At 43.6% G+C, this 20,345-nt stretch overlaps 1 protein-coding gene across 28 annotated transcripts in view; it reads left to right on the top strand.

Moving 5' to 3' along the window:
* The window catches only part of THRB (thyroid hormone receptor beta), a 404,443-nt gene that overhangs the window by 375,374 nt on the left and 8,724 nt on the right, over positions 1 to 20,345 (top strand). For all 28 annotated transcript variants that reach the window (XM_064588701.1, XM_054504453.2, XM_064588706.1 and 25 more), the window contains 3 exons: positions 1,377 to 1,582; positions 10,924 to 11,070; positions 16,696 to 16,954. In XM_064588701.1, coding sequence (XP_064444771.1) covers positions 1,377 to 1,582; positions 10,924 to 11,070; positions 16,696 to 16,954 — 612 coding nt within the window. The remainder of the gene's footprint in view (positions 1 to 1,376; positions 1,583 to 10,923; positions 11,071 to 16,695; positions 16,955 to 20,345) is intronic.

The following is a 20,345-nucleotide window of genomic DNA, read 5'->3' as shown; positions in this document are numbered from 1 at the left end:
AGTCCACTCCTCATCCCCCCTTTAATAAGGGAACCAAAGTGACCTAACAAGGCTCATTCACATTTCCCACATTTGCCATCATTCACGGGATTTGGATGATCCAATCCAACCTGGATGACCTGGGGTTTCATTATTCTGTTTGTGGATTAGCTGAGTACTTTTGGTTCTCTTCCTCCTGCTATGTTTGCTTTTTTTCTTTTCCTACCAGGTCACACCTTCATCAAGAAATGGCCCTAGGACAATGATGTTGTAGAACTGGAATCAGGAGTCCTGGGTCTTGCCTTGGCTCTGCCATGAACTTGCTGTGTGACTTTTAGGCAAGTCATGATCTCTCTGGATCAACTTCCTCCTCTGTGAAAGGAGGGAGTTGGGCTAGATAATACCGAAGGTTCTTTCCAGTTCTAAAATACTATGACTCAGTAGCATAAAACCTGAGGCTTTCCATTCCATTGATGGTTACTAAGAGTCTGGTAAAATGGTTTTGTTTTGGAAAATAACCCAGAAGTAGAGGTTTCTTGTTATCTGCCCTTCTTATGTCCCTTTTGCATAAGTGGTAAAAGTCATGGCTCTATGTACTGACCACTTGTAGTACGTTAGCACATTGAATACCATGTGAGGTGGGATTGTCAATCTCGTTTTATACAGGAAGATATGAAAGCTCAAAGAGCCTAAGCAACTTGCCAGAGGTCACACAGCTAGAATGTGGTAGTGTCAGGATTCAAACCCAGCTCTTTCTAGATTCCAAAGCCTGGGCTCTTTAACCACCATTGAGGGTAGACCAGGTATAGACTAGAGCAAAGTAAGTACCTGGGCAGCCTGAGATAGACCGAGCCTCATTCCAATGAACCCTTGAGGGAACTAATAAAGAGTTGGGGTCCTTTTTATCTGAGGAAGAGATCATTAGCCTCCTGTTTACCACTCCAGAACTTTAATTTGAAGTTCGTTTTACTAAGAGCCATTTGAGGGCAAGAGAGGAGGAACAGAGATTCTAAGAGTGAATCCAGATGATTGGCTATAATCTCATATTGACTGAGTACAGACTCATCTGGGAACCCATGGGTAGGACAGATTTTACCTCCCTCTGCTTCCTTCTTCTTTAGAGTCACCTTCTGTGGGGTTGGGACGCCCATTGTCCAGCTTCGCCCAGAGTTTTGTTTTGAAAAGCTGACCAGACATTGGGAGTTTGGCACTAAGTCTCATATCGGACCATAGCTAGTCAATGGCAGTTTGCTGCCGAGGGGAGAAAATACCCCAGTGTGACCCACCCTGCAGGACGTGCTCAGCCATCTGCGCATAGGTGGTCTGGGGTGTAAGCGCAGTCCGCCACATGTCTGCGAGTGTCCGCGTGTTTTGTCTCATCTTTCCTCTTCTCCCAGTGGTACTGGATGACAGCAAGAGGCTGGCAAAGAGGAAGCTGATTGAGGAGAACCGGGAGAAGAGACGGCGGGAAGAGCTGCAGAAATCCATCGGGCACAAGCCAGAGCCCACGGACGAGGAGTGGGAGCTCATCAAAACTGTCACTGAAGCCCATGTGGCCACCAATGCCCAAGGCAGCCACTGGAAGCAGAAACGAAAATTCCTGGTGAGGCTCCCTGGCACAGCTAAATATCAGCTGCATGCTCCACATTTTCTCCTTCAGCTCACTCAGCCCTCATCACCCTGGTGGGATGCTGGTGTGACTGCCCCCATTTTACTGATAGGGAAACTGCATTCCCAAGAAGTCAAGTGACTTGCAGAGTCAGGATTTGAATCCAGGGCTGTCTAAGAACAAAGGTCATTCCTCTCAATTGTTGCTTGTGAGTCACTAAATTTTAAGTAGCTTTTAGGCCACATAATCTGTTTGCTTTTGCTATTAATAAGGCCAGCCTTAAATCAACTGATCAGTAACATTCTTTACCTGTCAGCTTTCCCCTTTTACACCCATTTCTTCTCCCAGATGCCCATTTATATAGTTAGTCCTCTAAACTCACCCCAAGATATCCCCTTTAGAACAATCCCTAGGATGAAGTAGCCCATATCTCAAATGTATTTTTATGTCAATAGAAGTCAAAATGTTGAGCTTAAAATAAATGAACTTGAGTCCAGGAAGACTAGGGGAATGGGGAGTAGGGAGGGTGTTTGGGGGTGGGGATATATAGAGAAAACAGGCTTTTGTGGGCCCTTGGAAGTTCAATGTTTGATGTTTTTATAAAAACTAACAACTGTGAAAGTCCTTCCCATTCATTTCTTCTTTGGACCTCACAATGCTTTGGGTTAGGCTGGAATTACTATCCCCATTTTACAGATATGCAAACCAAACCAAAGGCCTTATTTAGTTCACCCAAGTTCACACTACTAGAAAGTGGCAGCCAAGCTTAGAAGTCCAGATGGACTATCCCACCCCGCCACCACCAGCTGGTGTTTGACCATCTCAGAAACTGACCTTTCCACTTCCAGGCCTGATTTCAGAGTAGTGACCGAGCTGAATTTCAAATAAAGTGGAAGATTTGGGGCACATCTGGACTTCTAAGGAACTTTACACTTCAGTTTTCTCTACTCCAAAAAGAGAATGAATACTAGTCTAACTAAAACCATTTCAGTGGTCACAAGGGTGCTTCCTTCCAGACTCTAAAGCTTTGTTCTTTTGTTCAAAAAAAAAAAAAAAAAACATTTATTGAGCAGCTACTGTATGCTAGGAAGTGAATAAGTCAGCTCTATTCTGGTGGAGGGAGAAAAACAGTAAGGATTAAACAAACAAGATGAATACAGGTGATGGTATGTGCAGTGAGGAAAACAAACATCATGATGGGACAGAGTGATAAACAATTGGAAGTGGAGAGAGACTTCCCTTCTCTGACAGGGTGGTCAGAAAGGTCTCCCTGGGGAGGTGACATGAGCTGTGTCTGAAAGCTAAGAAACAAATTCTATATGGTAAAATCCAGTCAGATCTCTTTATGCCTTGTGGTCTCTTTAGCAAAGATGACACTATTGCTAATGATTAAAACCAGGTCTGCACCTTTAGCTCAAAGGCTCCTAATGCTTTTCATCAGTCTGATCATCTACAGAAAGAACCAAAGAATGTATAGCACAGGTTGATTTGCCATTAGTTTTTTTGTCAGGGCCATGAGGTTATCCAGGAACTAGAGTTTTCTTTGGGAAGCTGACATTTACAGAGCAACTGTTTTATCCACCTGTCTCCCCTCCTCAGTGGAGCCAATGTGAAATGTATATTTTGTAGATCCTTGGTCTGTTCAAGAAATTGTTCCTCTTGGTCCAAATACAAAGAACTGCTTCTCCAGGCCATTTTTTCTTAAGAGTGGTGCTGGGGTCACAGTCCCATCTGTGTCTACAATGAGCTTCATTTCTATCAGCCAATCCCCTTCTATGACTGGGATCACCCCAGCATCTCCTCAATGGAAGGACCATGTCCATTCAGTATTGTCACTTCATTGTCGATCACATGTGTGGTTGAAACTTGTGGTAGCTCTTGTCAAAGATGGCTGCCTTGAGATCCTTTCTTCCCTGTAGATGCAGCTCATTTTCTCCCATGGAGAGGTGAAGTCTATTCCTCTCTCTCTCACTGAACATGGGCTGGGTGTGTGATTACTTTAAGCAACAGATTTTTAGCAGACTGACTTTTAAGGCTGAATCTGGTGCCAGACCAGACATCAGAAATGTGGGTAAAGAAGCCTACAGATGACACCAGCCTCTGCTGCCATTTGAGGACAACTGTATGAGGGACCCCAATGAGAACCACCCAGCTGAGCCCATCAACTCTAAGCAACAGTAAAAATCTGTTGTTTTAAGCTACTAAGTTTTAGGGTAGTTTGTTACACAGCGTAGATAACCAGAACAGAACTCAATAAATATTTGTGAAACAGAATGTACAGTTCCACTGGCCCATCCTCAGAGACAGTACAGTTAAGCCCTCTGTCTCAGCCAGTTTACATATTTACACATCCCCCTTGCAGAAGGGTCACTCCGATTGCGTATGTATGCTCAGGATAAAAATTTCACTAAGTGGTGAATTATTCCTGCAAGGACATTAAGAATCCTTCATCAAAGGCAGCTTTGCTAAATGATATCCATGTCTGAATAGGCTTCTACACATTAGGATTTGTGTCTCCCATGTGGCTGCCTCTATTTGGCTTATAACACTGCTACACATATTATTTCATTTATTTGTATGTGATGATGGCCCATCTTCTTCTGAAAAAGAATTTGAAGAGACCTATTATGTTAATAATAGTATAGTAATAGGGGCACCTGGGTGGCTCAGTCGGTTAAGCGTCTGCCTTCGGTTAAGCGTCTGCCTTCGGCTCAGGTCATAATCCCAGGGTCCTGGGATTGAGTCCCGTGTTGGGCTCCCTGCTCAGCGGGGAGCCTGCTTCTCCCTCTCCCTCTGCCGCTCCTCTCTGCCCCTCCCCTCTGCTCATGCTCTCTTCTGAATCTCTCCCTCTTTTCCTCAAATAAATAAATAAAAATCTTTAAAAATATAATAATAGTATAGTAATATATCAGAAGGGACTAAAAATTATATGTTGTCATAGAAACTGGAAGTATTCATCTATCTGGAACAGGAAAATAACTTACTCTCCCAAAAGAAGATTCTTCATTTTCACCCTAACACCAGGACTCAAGTCAGAAATAGAGACTGGTGGTTTGACCTGGGTTTCAAATCTATATTTGTGTCTGTAGAAATGAGAGTCATTGGCAAATAAACTTTTTAAAAAGCCATGTAGATTTTCATAATAATTCCAAAGCCACTCTTTAAAACTACTTCCAAAAGCATTTAAATAATAATTTTCTAGTTTTCTCCAATCCGCCCAAATTCCTGATGGCACAGAAGTGCCCAATGTAACCACCCTTCGGGTGTGGTGACAGCAATGATGAAACAGAGAAGTGCACAGAGAAGAGAACAAGGGCCATCTGAGCCAAACAAGAGAAGCCGTGTTTCCACCATGGGTAATTCACTTCTACCCCTCCCAGGGGCAGGAAGACACTCGGCTTGGAGTAAACCCCATAGCAGCAACCATACTGTCTGTTGACATGGTGTTTTTATTCTTCTCCCTTCGTTCACATGCAAAGGTACAGCTTTGGATGGATTTTCCATGCAAGTATAAAATGTGACCATCAGAACCAGGGCTGGCCTGCCCTACTTTTCCCCGGCAGAGCTGCTGTCTGATTTCACCTATGCTCTGTTGGGAAAGCCTCAGAAAAGGGGCATAAGCAGAAGGGCCAGGCAGGATGGGTGATTTGGTCATAAGGCAAAAGCAATCAAGTCAGGAAGACTTCTATCGCCCAAAATTATAACTGCATCAGAAGAAGGCAGGGTCATATAGTCATGTGCATGGAGATTCAGACAGCCTGAGTTCAATGCTTGTCTCTGTTGCTTTTTTCTTTTTTTTTACATATATATATATATTTGTTGCTGTTGTTGTTGCTTTTTAGTTATGTGACTTTGGGCAAGTTCCTTCGCCTCTCTAAGGCTCGGATGACTTTACACAACAAGGTATAAAAGTTGTAGACATAAGTGCTCAGCACATCATTAACAACCACACAAGTGGTTCCTATGTGCATTATCCCTACAACCCCCATCCTCACGTCCATCCCTGCTCATCCCAGGAAAAGGGAGAGCCTGTAGTAAGATGCCAAAGCCCAGGGACCTTTAACCACCATTGGTCTGGGCTTTCCTGCCCCCCCTTACAAAGGTGCAGGAAAATACCCTATGATCTCACAAAGGAAGGGCAGAGTCCTGTCTGGCCCCATCCCACTCTGCATGTGCCAGAGAGCTGCAGGTCCAAGCCAAGAAGCCCTCAGCTCTGAGCCAGCCGCTGCAAAGAGGCCAACGGGCAGCATCTGCTACTCACCTTGAATAATACTGATGAACAGTCAAAGCAGAAAGGCACCTAGTCTCCATTTGCGTATCAGCAGCTAGTGACACGACTGAGCTAGTAGAAGCCCACCCCCGCACACACCCCTGAATCTCTCCCTTTGTGCCCCCCCACCCCCTCCACTGCCCCCAAGGAGACATCCTGGATTCTTTATTGTCCTGCATCCCACATCCAGTCAGTCAGAAAGCCCTGGGTCCGGCTCCCAAGAAAGGTTTGAGTTCTTCCACTTCTCTCCATCTCTACTGCCGCCCCATGGTCCAGACCACTTCATGTCCTGCCCAGCTAGTGCTGCTGGCCCATCTCTTCCTCTGGCTCCCCACATCCCTATTCCGCATAGCAACCCAACAACTCCTTTCTCGGGACTTGGCACTGGCTTTTCCCTTTGCCTTAAATGCTCTTCCTCTGGTTCTCTGGAGGGCTGCCTTCTTGACATTCTTCCAGCTAAAGCTCACACATCACTTCTCAAAGAATCTTAGGCTGCCCAGCCTCTTTCTGACCCCCACATACTATCATCTGACCCCCACAGTCTAATCACAAATAGAAATTCTTCTGTGAGAGTATTCTTTTTATTTTTTGTCTGTCTTCCCTCAATACAGTGAAAATTCCTTGAGGGTACATTGTTCATTGATGTAACCTCAGCATCTAGAACCAGGCCTGGCCCCATAGTAGTTGCTCAATAAATATTGGTTGAACATGTATAAACATACATTTATTCACTCAATCAACCAACAAGCATTCTGTCCTCCACCTTTTAGCCCAATGTTTTCCACACAGTAGACAACGAAACTTAAAGTTTATGCCCCCCACCCAAGAAGTTCATATCTTACTATGTACCTACATAACTGCAATAAAAAATGACAGTAATAAATGCCTAAATGCCCTATGAGTGATGTACGTGGGCCACCATCTGTGTTCCAGTGAGATAGGCATCATTTCACACAGGTCATCTGGGAAGACTTCAAGGAGAAAACAGAACTTGATTGGGGTAGGATTTGGAATTGGCAAAGATAAGATGGAAGCAGAGACTTGAGAGAAAGCAGAAGTCCAGAGAAAAGGCAGCTCCAAACTGCAAAAGTGCAAAGCAAGTTGGGGAGGAGACATGAAGAGGTAGGCTGAGCAGGCTCAGGAGGCCCGTTAGGGCAGCCAAGGAAGAAGAAAGTCAGAATGAGAACTGGAAGCACCCCAGTGAGAAAGCTAAGGCAGTTTGAGCCAGAGGCAAAAACCAGGCTTTGTCCACAGTCTACCCTGGTGACTTCTCATCAGTACCTGAGCTTGATCTCAGCGCATGCTCACGTGTGTGGGGGTGGGTGGGTGTATGTGTGTGTGTGTGAGAGCAAATGTATCTCATGTTGTGTATTACAAGGCTATTAGCTGTACTTATGTATCTAATAGATTCACCTGATGCCAACTATTTGTACTCTTATTTCTATCATCTTCCAAATATTGCAGCAAATGATGTGAAAAATCCCTAGGGAAGTCACAGACAAGGTTGCAGTGCTCAACCTTAATTTCTCATACCTCATGTGTTAGGTCAATTCATAGACTCTATCTATCTATCTGTTTTTTTCTGGTATCCAAGATCCATTATGGGAATAAAGCTTGATATAATAAAAAGCTTTTACTTTGTATATGATTTTACTTCTAGCAATTGTATTTTCCATTAAATACCCAAAACCTTAAAAGTACATTTTTTTTTCTACCCTGATACTTATTTTTCAACAGAAAATCTTGTGAGGTGGTTACATTTGGAAGTTTAATTTTAATTAAAATTACCATATTTCCTTGTATAATTCCCGTCCTTTTTTCAAACCCTTAGATGTGCGATTCAAATGCTCCACGAGCCCACAGATTAAATGGAAATTTTTAAAATCGGTATTAACTTAGCAACATTTCAAAGGACACTGATTACCATTCAATACAATCAGTTTAGATCTATCAGTGTTCAATGACAAGACATTTGGCCAAACTATAAAAACATTAAAATATTGTTATTTTTTATTTCTAAAAAAGCTCACCCTATGTGTGTGTGTGTGTGTAAAACTTCTTTTCTTTTTTATTGTATGACCATGTTCCTTTTATCAGTTGATTTTCATAACAGAGTTGTAAAATAAGCAAGGCAGGTGAGATGAGCCTCATTTCTGGGGTGGGAGGAATTATAAAGACCAGCAAGGAGGTGAAGAATGCCAGGAGCAGCAGTGCCCAAAGGAGGACCTGACCTTTTCCCTCCACTCAGGCTGTGTGAGAAAGACAGTCAGCGAGAGAGAAAAGAGAGAAGGAAATTGTATGTGTGATTATTCCGTCAATTCTGTCTGCATCCAGAAAGCCAGCAGAGCAGTAGCCTCCCACGGGCTTCCCATGCCAACAGTTGCCCCAAAACATCGTCACTGACTATGGTAACATGACAGACTAGGTTCCTTTCCCATTCACTTGCTGCCCACAAAGCAAACAATGAAATAAAATAAAATAAAAAACAGAAGAACCTACTGGATAACCCAAAAAAGGTCAATGCTACCAGTTTGTTATGTAATATATATTAAAATCCTCCCCTGGGCTGTAACCACAGCTCCTACCACGCCTTTGGAGAGGGCCTGGGCTGCTCCTATTGACCCCAGTGCCCTAGTAACAAGTCAGTAAAAGAATCATCCTGTGCTTTTCGTTGTGCTAAAAATTAGACGTGAGCAATAATTGGGGAGGTGTGGGAAGAAAATGGTAACTGGATTACTCTGAGCTGGATGTGGTTACTGCCAGGCCAGTGGTTCTCAAAGTGTCATCCCAGACCAGCAGCATCAGCATGCCCTGGGAAGTGCAGATTCCCAGGCTCTGTGCCTGACCTACTGCATCAGAAGCTCTGGACATGGGCACCCATCAGGTGATTCTGATGCAAGTTTGAGGACCATGGCTGTAGGGAGGCCACAGTCTTGTCAAAAGCAGCGCCCTCACAACTCTGCAAGTGAGGGATTCAGCTTTGCTTGACTAGTTCTCGGTGCCAGATCCTCCAGCCCATCTCTGCCTACCGTCCTGCATCTCCCAACCCTGGGTGTGCAGTTATGGTCGGTTCACTGTGCTCTAGGCCATGGGACAGGCCTGAGTCTCTGATCCCTTTGATCACCTTCACAACTTCCAGCAAGGCAGTGGGAGAGGCCGGTAAGGGAAATAATAGGAGTAGAATTCTGCCCCCTGGTGTCAAAAGGGTACAGGTTGTGGGGCACCTGGGTAGCTCAGTCAGTTAAACATCTGAATCTTCATTTTGGCTCAGGTCACGATCCCAGGGTCGTGGGATTGAGCCCCATGTCGGGGCTGCACATGAGTGCTCCCTCTCTCAAATAAATCTTTAAAAAAAAAAAAAAGTGTATAGGTTGTAAAAGCCTTGAAGTAGGGGGTAGATGTGGGGTTCCTGGCAGATTGCTGTGTAGAGGCTGGGTGACCAATATCCAAGTCCTGGCCTCAGGGGATTGTTCTTAACCTCCTTGAGCCCTTTGTTTGCTCATCTGCCAATCAGGATTGTGTGAGAACTACTTGAGATCATGTGCTTCCTCAAAGGGGCTGGCTCACCTGCAGGCCACAGATAAATCGTAGTTATAATTATCACAACAACAAGAAAGGGCAACAGAGAGGATTGTCCCTGGCCGGTAACACAGGTGACGATAGGAGATACGTGAGAGACCGTGATGGTCTTGGAGCCCTCAGCTAAGGAGCTGGAGAATACCAGTGGACATCCGGGAGGCTAACGTGAGCACAAGCACCTGGGGGACTTGTTAAAATGCTGGTTCTGCACCATTAGATCTGGGGAGGGGCTGAGATTCTGCTTTTCTAACAAGTCCCCAGATGACACCCAAGCTGCTACACCACCCTTTGAGTAGCAAGGCTATGGCTTTTGTTCTTGGGCAAGTCAAGGGCAGAGAAGTGCCCCCGGGGACACTGAATACTAGTAATTAATACTGTCTGCCCGAAAGCTTGCCAAGTTTACACAACTCAGTTCCTACAGGCAACCTAGAGGTCTTCCCCTTCAGCCCTCCGAGACCTCCTCCAACTAGAATCTATAGGGCAGACAGGAACTTTGAGCCCCAGCAGCTGGATCAAAAGCAAGAATGAATCCATAGGGTGCTACTTGCCAATGATGTAGTAGACCTCTTCAGGTCCTGTTGGTGAGGTCCAGAGCTGAAGTCTTTGGTGCAAAAAGGTGATTTTATTAAAGCACAGGGACAGGACCCAAGGGTAGAAAGAACTGCTGCACTGGGGTTGTGAGGAATGGCTGATTATATACTTGGGAGTTGGGAGAGGTAAGGAAAAAGGGAGATGTCCAAAAGGACTTTTATATGCTGAAGAAGACTCTCAGAATACTGGAGGCCTTGCTATTGTCAAGCTCAGGTTGTTCTTCCCTCTAGCAAAGCATTAACATTGAGACAGTCGGACACTACATCAAAAACTGATGATGTATTGTATGTCAGCTAATTGAACATAATAAAATAAATAAATAAAAACTTAAAAAAAAAAAGACAGTCGGGAGTTTTCTGGAGGAATGTCACACATATCCCACCCAGGAGTCCAGGAGGTGGGGGGTGGTTAGGGGGTTGTCAGCTGGTGCTTTGTCTTCAGTTTGCCTCTTCTCCCTCCCCCCCAGAGCGTCCCCATCACACTCCTCCATCACAGGCCACACATGCCAGAAAGTGCAGGGCCCTGAAAATGCCACCCCAGAGCCCCTAGCACATATGTCACCTGGCATCCTTTGTGCATTCGGAAGCAGGACCCAAATTCCTGTTGTTTCTCTCTGCCTCCCTCTTTCTCTCACTTGCTTTCCCTTTCTTTAATTCTGCAGCAACAATTCTGTGGAACACTATCACCAGGGGTTATTAAAGCAATAGCCAAGACACATATCTTTGCTCAGAAAACTAAACTACGTGAAAACTGCATAGTTTGTTAATGAGCCAAGTGAAAACCGGAAATTGTATAGCGTGTCAATTCAGAAGAGATTTTCTGCCACATGAGAACGATGATAAATAAAGATCCCTTTAGGTTCTGCATTTAAATCTTTCTTGTTTCTCCTCCTTAGCCAGAAGATATTGGACAAGCACCAATAGTAAATGCCCCAGAAGGTGGAAAGGTTGACTTGGAAGCCTTTAGCCATTTTACAAAAATCATCACACCAGCAATTACCAGAGTGGTGGATTTTGCCAAAAAGTTGCCTATGTTTTGTGAGGTGAGGACACTGTTTTTCCTTCTGCGTTATTTTTCATTATAGTTCCATCAATTTCCAGGAATACGGAGTATTATTTATAATTTAATATTAATTAGTAGGGATTTCGTCATATGAAAGCAATGTCAGTACAAAATGAAAACGCACTGTTTCACTCTTATTCCCCTACCTTCTCTATTCAGTCATTCATTAGCTCATCCACATGAGGCTGAAGATCCTATCTATCCACTGGCTCCAGGCGTAGGGAAATATGACAGCAATAACTTCTGTTCATTTGGCACTTACGGTGTCCCAGTTACCATGCTCAACTCTGCCCACATTAAATCCAATCCTTATAATAGATTTGCAGGATAGCTTTAATTAAGCCCATTTTATAGATGGGGAAAACTAAGATCGAAGAGATTAAGTTAATTTATCCAAACACGGGGCCATGGCTTGAGTCTAAGTCAATATGCTTTCCATTACATATCCTAGCAAAACAGTTGTGTGGTTGTTTCCTCCTCAAAAATAAGGATCCCCCTCACAGAGCAAGGATCTTAACTTTGTAACTCTCCTCTCTTTTCCTACAAGGTCACACTTTCTTGCCCCGTCTTCATGGCACCCTGAAGAGTTCACCCACCTGAGCTCATAGGCTTTCCCTTTGGGACACCTCATCCCTCTTTCCTAACTTAGCAGTCCTACTATGTGGTGCCTGGAAGCATGGGCTCTGCAGTCAGCCGGATGGGCAGGAATCCTACATAAGTTATTTGGTGTCTTCAAATCTTGGTTATTTCATCTTTAAAATGGAAATCATAATAGTATTTACCTCTTAGAGCTATTGTAAGGTTTAAATGGGATCATATATGTCAAGTGCTTGGATAGTGCCTGGGGCCTAAGTTTATCCATAAATTCCAGCTGTTAAGGCTTCTGTTTTATCTATTACATTACCATCCTGCCTCTAACCTTCCTTTTTTGAATCAAGTGGAGAATTTTGCCCTTTGAAAAGCCATCAGGTGCCAATCTACTGCTCCTCCCACCTCCAAGATATCGGAAAGATATCACATACACAGGTCCACGGGCTGCTGTGAGCCTCCTATGTCAGCTACCCGAGTGAGAAGCAAATCTAGCCTCACCTAGAAAGAAGCCCTCTCCTCACCTGGAATGATTCCATCGGACCTTGGCTTCCAGCTCATTTGTGTCTTTGGGTTTGCAATAATGGGAGCCCAGTTGGATTCTGAGAGACCCCAGACACTGTTGGGGACACTTCTCATTGTCTGTTTTGAGCCTCCACAAAAGCCATATCCAGAAGGACAGAGCAGTGGGCTTCAGGATGCAGGTGTCTGACCCCCAGACCTAGCTGAGAGAGTGTGCCTCGATCTTGTCCCCCGCTTCACTGTGGTGGGGGCCAGGGTACCTGATGTGCTGGCTGGCAGCCCTGCAGTACCTCACTCGTACGAGCTACTCGTACCCCACCCCCAGAGGAGCTGGTGAGTCCTGGAGAAGGAATTTTGACATAGCTGTATTTGGTGTGGAGCTTCCCATGTCTCTGACCATCTTTTTTAACTATCATTTCTTAAAGTTTGGAAGGTTATTTAAAATAATATATTCAAGGGTGGCTCAGTTGGTTGGGTCTGCCTTCAGCTCAGGTCATGATCCCAGGGTCCTGGAATCAGAGCCCCACATCGGGCTCCCTGCTCAGCGAGGAGCCTGCTTCTCCCTCTCCCTCTGCCCCTCCCCCAGCTCATGCTCGCTCACACTCTCTCTCTCAAATAAACAAAATCTTTTAAAAAATTTTTAAAAATAACATATTCGAGATATTGATTCATGGTAACACCACCTAAAGATAAGTTACTGACATTTTGGAGCCTATTTTAGTCTTTTTCAATTATGTGTGTTTACATATATGTATATATACATGTACACACACTTACATGAAATATGAAACATGTTAATATAATTTATACCATAATGTACATCCTGCTTATGAAACTACTTTTTAAACTTTTTATTAAAGAGTAAAAGGCACATATCATAAAGGTGCAGCTCAATGAATTTTCACATACTCCACACACCCATGTAATAAACACTGAGGTAAAGAAACATTACCAGCACCCTGTTGTACCAGACTTTTTACCCTCAACAGTGGAACACACATCATTTAAAGGTTCTTTCACAAATAAGTTTTAGTGACCACATACTATTCTAAAGAATAAATCTACATAATTTAGGTTAACTGCTTTGACTAGACCTTCAGTTCATTTCCCATTTTTCACTAATATAAACCGTACAGTGAGCATCCTGGTGCCTATGCCCTGCTCACAACACTACTTCTTAAGGGCAAATCATAAAAGTAGAATTTAAGGACCAAGGTATACACACCTTTTAAGGCTTCTGAGATGTGTTGCCAAATTGCTCTCAAGAAGGGTGCATACTCTCACAGCTGTGCCAAGGGTGCTGGTTTCCTCTGACTCTGGGTGTCATCTTTCTCTTTCGTTCACTGGGTTGAGTTTTTCTTCCTGGACCTTTCTTGGTCCTCTCTCTCTGTCTCTGAGCTGTGTCCCTTGTCCCCATCCCTGGTGTCTGAAGAGAAACTCTGTTGAGGACACTACCCCTACAACTCGAGCTAGCCTATCAGTCATGTCTTCCCCCTTTGAATACCCATCAAAAATGTTTCTTAGAAAATGTAAAACTCATGTAAACCAACCACAGAGAGATATTTCAGTTAAAGAAGAAAGAAAAGAAGCTATCTCCACCACCAGTAACGAACACACCATGCACTTATGGCCATGGCAAGGATGAAGGGTCAACATGGAACTTTCGAGCATGGGCTATGGCCAGCTTCTCTCTTCGCGTTTCCCTCAGAAGTTTAATCCTGCTTCAAAGTCACAGTTCTATCTCTCTTTCAACCCTGATTTGTGTAGTCTCCAAATTACAAAAAAAAAGGGGGGGGGCTACTTTTACAGCAGAGATGCGTATGTTTCCAGTGTTTGTGGCCCCCTGAGGACCTTTAGTCTTTCTCACTCTCATTAGAACCCCAAGGCGGGAAACGAACTGTGTAGGCACCTGAGCTGCCTCTGGAGTGGGCCGGAGATCCCAGGTGGTCTCGAGATCCAGAGCTTTCCTGCCAGAGGCATTTGGGAGCATGTGTTGTTCAAATTGTACTCACAGTAATTTTCTGCTAAGACCCATGCCAACCCCCCAGCAAGGCTGGTGGAAAACCCAGGGCTTTGAAGGATCTAAAATCGCTGCTGACAGAACTGCCAAAAAACACACATTAAGAATCACTTCGGGAGTGCAGGGCACTCTTTGCCAATCGACCTGAATGATATTCTCCTAAGGAGACAGAAGAGCCTGTGGGAGTGTCCCTGCACCTCGGCCTGTCAGGCCCTTCTTGCAATGGTCTCACAGTGAAAGTATTGTGGCAGGTGACCAAGATCATTTACCCACATGTTGAAACAAATCTCATCTGATCCAGTTGTTAAACTGTTGGTGATCCTTGACAAATACTTACTCAGCTTTTATTTCTATCTGAACCAATCAACAATCAGTTTTAAAAAGAAATCCTCTACTTCAACTACAATCAGACTTGGCTACAAGCCAGAGCCTGCCCAAGTTTGCATTCTGTGTGACAGATTCAAAAATAAATAAATAAATGGCTGGGGCGCCTGGGTGGCTCAGTTGGTTAAGCGACTGCCTTCGGCTCAGGTCATGATCCTGGAGTCCCAGGATCGAGTCCCGCATCGGGCTCCCTGCTCCGCAGGGAGTCTGCTTCTCCCTCTGACCCTCCCCCTCTCATGCTCTCTCTATCTCATTCTCTCTCAAATGAATAAATAAAATCTTTAAAATAAATAAATAAATAAATAAATAAATAAATAAATAAATAAATAAATGGTTTGATCTGATCAGTAATTTCTCTTTACTATTCTATGCCAGTGGTTCTCAAGAGTGGGGGCCCTGAAACAAAGGCAGGAGCATCCCCTGGGAACCTGGAGAATGCAGAAACTCAGAGGGTGGGACCAGCAATGTGTTTAACAAGCCCTCAGGTGACCCTGATGAGGCCAAATATTTCCCCGTTCCCCGTAGGCGTTAAAGCCAGCCTCCACCTACTGGGGCCAATTCTCCATCTTACTGGTGGAAGATCTATCCAAGCTCAGGGTTTCCTATTTCCTATGATGATCTTGGGCCAGAAATCCCAGGATATAGTCAAGGAATACAAATTAGAACCTAAAGCAAATCACAGGGATTTTTCTTCTTTAATGAGTGGAAGGAGAAAATTCCTATGTATATATTCCAGAACCAAATATGAAATGACTTTTATTCTGTAGAAAAAGCTAAGTAATTTGAAATTAAATGGTAAGGTGGCTAGGTTGAGTTAGCAAAAAATATGTAATCCCCAGCATTTTAAGTGTAATTCAGTAATATTACCTTCAGTTTTACATAACAACCAAAATTGAACTAGTCGAGTGTTGCCAAGAGTACTGCCCCAAAAGAATTTGTACCTGATTTCATGACAAGGTAACAATTATGTGTAATTTATGTATTCGTTGTCTATGGAAACTTAGTCATATCCTAAGTACTTAAAAAGCGTGTGTTCTCTTCTCTTTGCATTGGATTCTGAAAGATGTAGCTTCAAATCCTAGCCTCACTCACAAAACCCTCATGTGAGCCCTTAGCATGTTACTCAACCTCTCAGTGCCTGGATTTCCACTTCTGTAAATGAAATTGGAATTCGAATATTTACTTCACCGTACTGCTGTGAAGATTAAGTCAGATGACAGACATAAATCTTAGCACGATGCCCAATGCTAAAAAATATCCATTAACTAATGACCTTTCCAACTATTTTGATAATGGCTTTTAATTAAACATTCTCTCCCACCAGAAAGTAAAACTCTGATTTTTTGTTATTTTGCTAACAAAGTTGCTTTTTTTAAAGTTTATTATAAATGTTATCACATTATCACAAATCCTAATTAACAAGGCAACCAAATATATTTAAAACAAGATTACAGTACTGGCAGAGAAATCCAGTGTGTGGAGTAATTCTGGTGCCTGAGGTACTGAGAACATAACCCTAAGAGCCAGGAGGTCTGAATTCTAGTCTCACCTCTGCCTCTAACTCACTGGGTGACCTTAGGCAAAGCTTTTACATCTCTGGGCCTCGGGACAACATGCCTCTATAAGCAACCTTCTCCTTCTGTGCCTTTTGAGAGACCCAAGGAGCAAACTTGCTTCAAAAAACAAATAGAAGCAGAGTTGCCAACTGTTGACTAGTAGAACTATGAGAAATGTAGGTAAGCTTAACATAAACCGTGTTCTCAAGCAGTGATTAGTTGGTGTTACGATACAAACCCCCAGAGTAAGGGATTATTAGTGCAATCTCACACAGGATTGCAATCCCAGTTGGAGATCTATACCCATCATAAAAGAAAGGCAAAGTACTGACATTAAAATTGGTGACCAACTTGGAGTATGAAAAATGGTTGTTGAAAGTCTGCAGCCAAGTCGGAAGGGAAAAGCCATAGGCTCAAAGAGTGTAGGACCATGTTGATCGCAGGATGTGGTCCCTGTTGCTATTAAGATACTGCATGTTATTCCTCACTGATATCTGTGCTCTTGTTCTTGCTGATGTGAGCTGGTTTTTTTCAGCTGCCATGTGAAGACCAGATAATCCTCCTCAAAGGCTGCTGCATGGAGATCATGTCCCTTCGCGCTGCAGTGCGCTATGACCCAGAAAGTGAGACTTTAACCTTGAATGGGGAAATGGCAGTGACACGGGGACAGCTGAAGAATGGGGGTCTTGGGGTGGTGTCAGACGCCATTTTTGACCTGGGCATGTCACTGTCTTCTTTCAACTTGGATGACACTGAAGTAGCTCTCCTTCAGGCTGTCCTGCTAATGTCTTCAGGTAAGTGCTCCCAGACTCATTACTGGGTGACAAAAGAGCTTTTGTGTGTCTCCTGCTAATTCAAGTCACTTGATGGGTTCCTCGTCCCCCACCTCCCCTTTAGCTTCAGAATCATAGTTCACTCGCTTTCAGCAAGCAATTGGGGGTTTGCCAATGAACTGGGAACTGAAGGTGGGTGTCTGGTATCTGATGCTTGCTGCAGTCTCCCAGTGTAGTAGGAAGGAGCCAAAGGAGCCATTTTAAAGACTCTATGAAATGGTCCACCTTCAATGGACACTACCCAGCCTGACATAGTCATTGACCAACCCCACCCCCTTCTGGTTTTATGTACACAGGATATGGGTATGAGTGACCACACCACTCTGTGTTAAGTTCTGGTTGAGGAAATCATGAGTGAAAGCTAAAATTTGTTTATGGCTTAACTACAACTTAATTTTCAGCTATTTATTGCTAAATAGCACACCACCCCAAAATTTAGTGGCTTAAAGCATCCCAAGATGGTGGGGGTTGGGGCTGAGACCTCAAACATAGCTTCAGGCCCCTCTCCGTGCAGCCTGTCCTCTGGCAGGCTAGTTGGACTCTTACATGGCTGGTGGATTCCAAGAAGGAGAGTTCCAAGCACACAAAAGCAGAAATTGCCAATGTCTTAAGGCCCAGGTTTGAGTCATATAGCATCACTTCTGCCACATACTATTGGTCCAAACAAGGCCCAGCACCAGCCCAGAGTCAAGAGCCCACCTCTAGATGGGAGGAATGGCAAAGAGTGTGCAGCCATCTTTAACTTACCCCAAGCTCATTATCAGGGTTCCCGACTCCTTCAGTGAAGAGTGGATAATACAGACACTTTTCAGAGGGCATGTCATAATAAATAAGAAATGCAAAATACGTCAAACCCTTTAAGGAAAGCTAGTCTTTAAATAGAAGGTAGTGGGGCGCCTGGGTGGCCCAGGCGGTTGGGCATCCTACTCTTGGTTTCGGCTCGGGTCATAATCTCAGGGTCCTGGGATCAAGCCCCACGTGGGGCTCCCTGCTCAGCAGTAAGTCTGCTTGTCTCCTTCTCCCTCTCCCCCCACTTGCACACTCTCTCTCTCAAATAAATAAATAAATCTTTAAATAAAAAATAAATAGAAAGTAGTTTCAGAGGCCTCCTGTGCCTTTTCAGAGCACAGTCCGTTCCGCTGTGCCTCAGCGCTTGTCCCTCTGCACTATAGCTGTCAGCTTAACTTAGCCACCTCTCCCTCTAGACTGTTTCGTTTTTGAGGACAGAAGTATGTCTAATTGTACACTTACTGCTTAGGCCAGTGTTTAGTAGAATTTGAAAAAAAGTTTATTGGCTAAATGACTAAATAGATGGGTAAATTATCAGTCACAAGTACAATGAGAATCCTTTATAAAGTTCATGCACTCTGGTTCACTCAGTAGAATTCCTTTTTTTTTTTTAAGCTCATCTTGAAATGTATTTGCTACAGAACATTTAGGTATGGAAGATTTTTTTTTAAAAATTCTTTTTATTATGAAAAATCTCAAACCTAAACATAAGTAGGTAGAATAGCATAAGGAACCCTGTTGTATGCTGTGGCGGACAAGCTGTAGGGCGCCCCCCATGTTGCCCACCTTCTGATGTTTACCCCCTATACAACTCCCTCCCACTGAGTGTGTGCAGAACCTATGACTTGCTTCAACAGAATATGATGAATTCAATGTCACCCTCATGTGATGAGGTTACATTATGTTATATAAGATTCCCTCTTGCTAATAGACTTGCTCCAGAGACTCTCCTTGCAGGCTGGCTGAAGTAAGCAGCCATGTTGGGAAAACTCACATGACAGAGACCTGCATGTGGCCTCCTGGAGCTGAGGGTGGTCTCTAGTCAACAGCCAGTGAGAAACTGGGGTCCTCAGTCCCTCAGGAGAATTATTCTTAAAGAAATAAAATAGGTAACTTATCTAAGGACTCACTACGGGACCTTGAATCAACCCCTTATCTTCTCTGGGTTTCAGTGTCTTTTAAAATAAAGAAATTGAGCTAAGTGGGAATTATATTCCTGGAGGGGGGATTTAAGGTAATTTTTAGCTGAAATTGTAGCGGTACAAAGACAATTTTAAATAACATTGAACCATATAGTGAGAAAGCTTTTTCTCTTAGAGTTTTCTTTCTGCTTATATCTCCTTCTAAATAAGGCAAGGAGAGAGATTCATTTTGGTGCCAGTCTGTCCTGAACGCCTCTCTAAACTCACTGACCTCCCTTTTTAACAGACAGAGTGGGTCTTTGGTGCAGTCTTTGGCAAGAATCTTCAGCTAAAGTTTAATAAAGGTTTTTGTCACACACCCATTTTGGTGGTTACCTTCTATGTATGGCAAATGGATTTTTATTTACTGAATGATAAAAATGTTTCCTCTGTAGTGGGTTAATTTTAACAGACTGTTAAGCAAATAATCTCAGTAAGGTATATAAAAGTATGTGGAGAAGGCAAAAGTTGTGAATATGATACCAAACTCTATCAAGCACTTAACTAGACGATTCTTCCCCATCCTGATTCTGATGACGCTGTCACCACCTGACAGCCACGTGACATACTTAAAACCTTTTAAAAATCTTCTCCACCCTAACGACCTGGGCATTTTTCATTAATACTGCCAGGACCAGAAAAATATTACAAGACACTTTACACTGGCACATGATAGCTCCATATCGGTGCCCCTTGGCTCCAGCCCTTCTCAGGGTTGTCCTCTAAGCCCATTGTTCTGTGTAGCATTAGTTACACAGTATCTTAGGCCTCTTCTTCAAAGCCTTTTCCAGGAGCTGCTACCACTAAGTTCTTTGGTCCTGCAGTGATGAACGGAGAGCTAAAATGGAAATGATCCGAAGGAGTTATCTTTGAGAAATTCTGTCTTAAGGAGTTAAAAACTGTCTTTGACCTTTAAAATACTTCTTCATAAACATGCTTTTTTTTTTTTAAGATTTTATTTATTTATTTGAGACAGAGAGAATGAGAAAGACAGAGAGCACATGAGAGGGGGGAGGGTCAGAGGGAGAAGCAGGCTCCCTGCCGAGCAGGGAGCCCGATGCGGGACTCGATCCCGGGACTCCAGGATTATGACCTGAGCCGAAGGCAGTCGCTTAACCAACTGAGCCACCCAGGCGCCCCATAAACATGCTTAATACCACCTGAACATGATCAAAATGTCCTTTCATTTCCTCTGTGTCATTTATATGACCACCTTATCTTTATCTCTCATCAAAGGACAGAATTTTGAGACCACAAAACCCAGGTTATTTTTTTTTCCCCTTTGAAGGAATACATCCAGAGCAGTATTATGTTGATTTTCTATTTGGATTAAAAGGAAAAGGATCCTGTGGAGAATTTTTCTGGCACACTCAAAGAAAGGA

This window comes from Mirounga angustirostris, unplaced genomic scaffold (genome assembly GCF_029215605.1).
Source record: "Mirounga angustirostris isolate CCGP_5_RB_7025 unplaced genomic scaffold, mMirAng1.0.hap1 SCAF_1, whole genome shotgun sequence".
Taxonomy (NCBI): Eukaryota; Metazoa; Chordata; class Mammalia; order Carnivora; family Phocidae; genus Mirounga; species Mirounga angustirostris.
The sequence above is the reverse complement of the archived record's forward strand: the minus strand, read 5'-3'. Positions and strand labels throughout refer to the sequence as shown.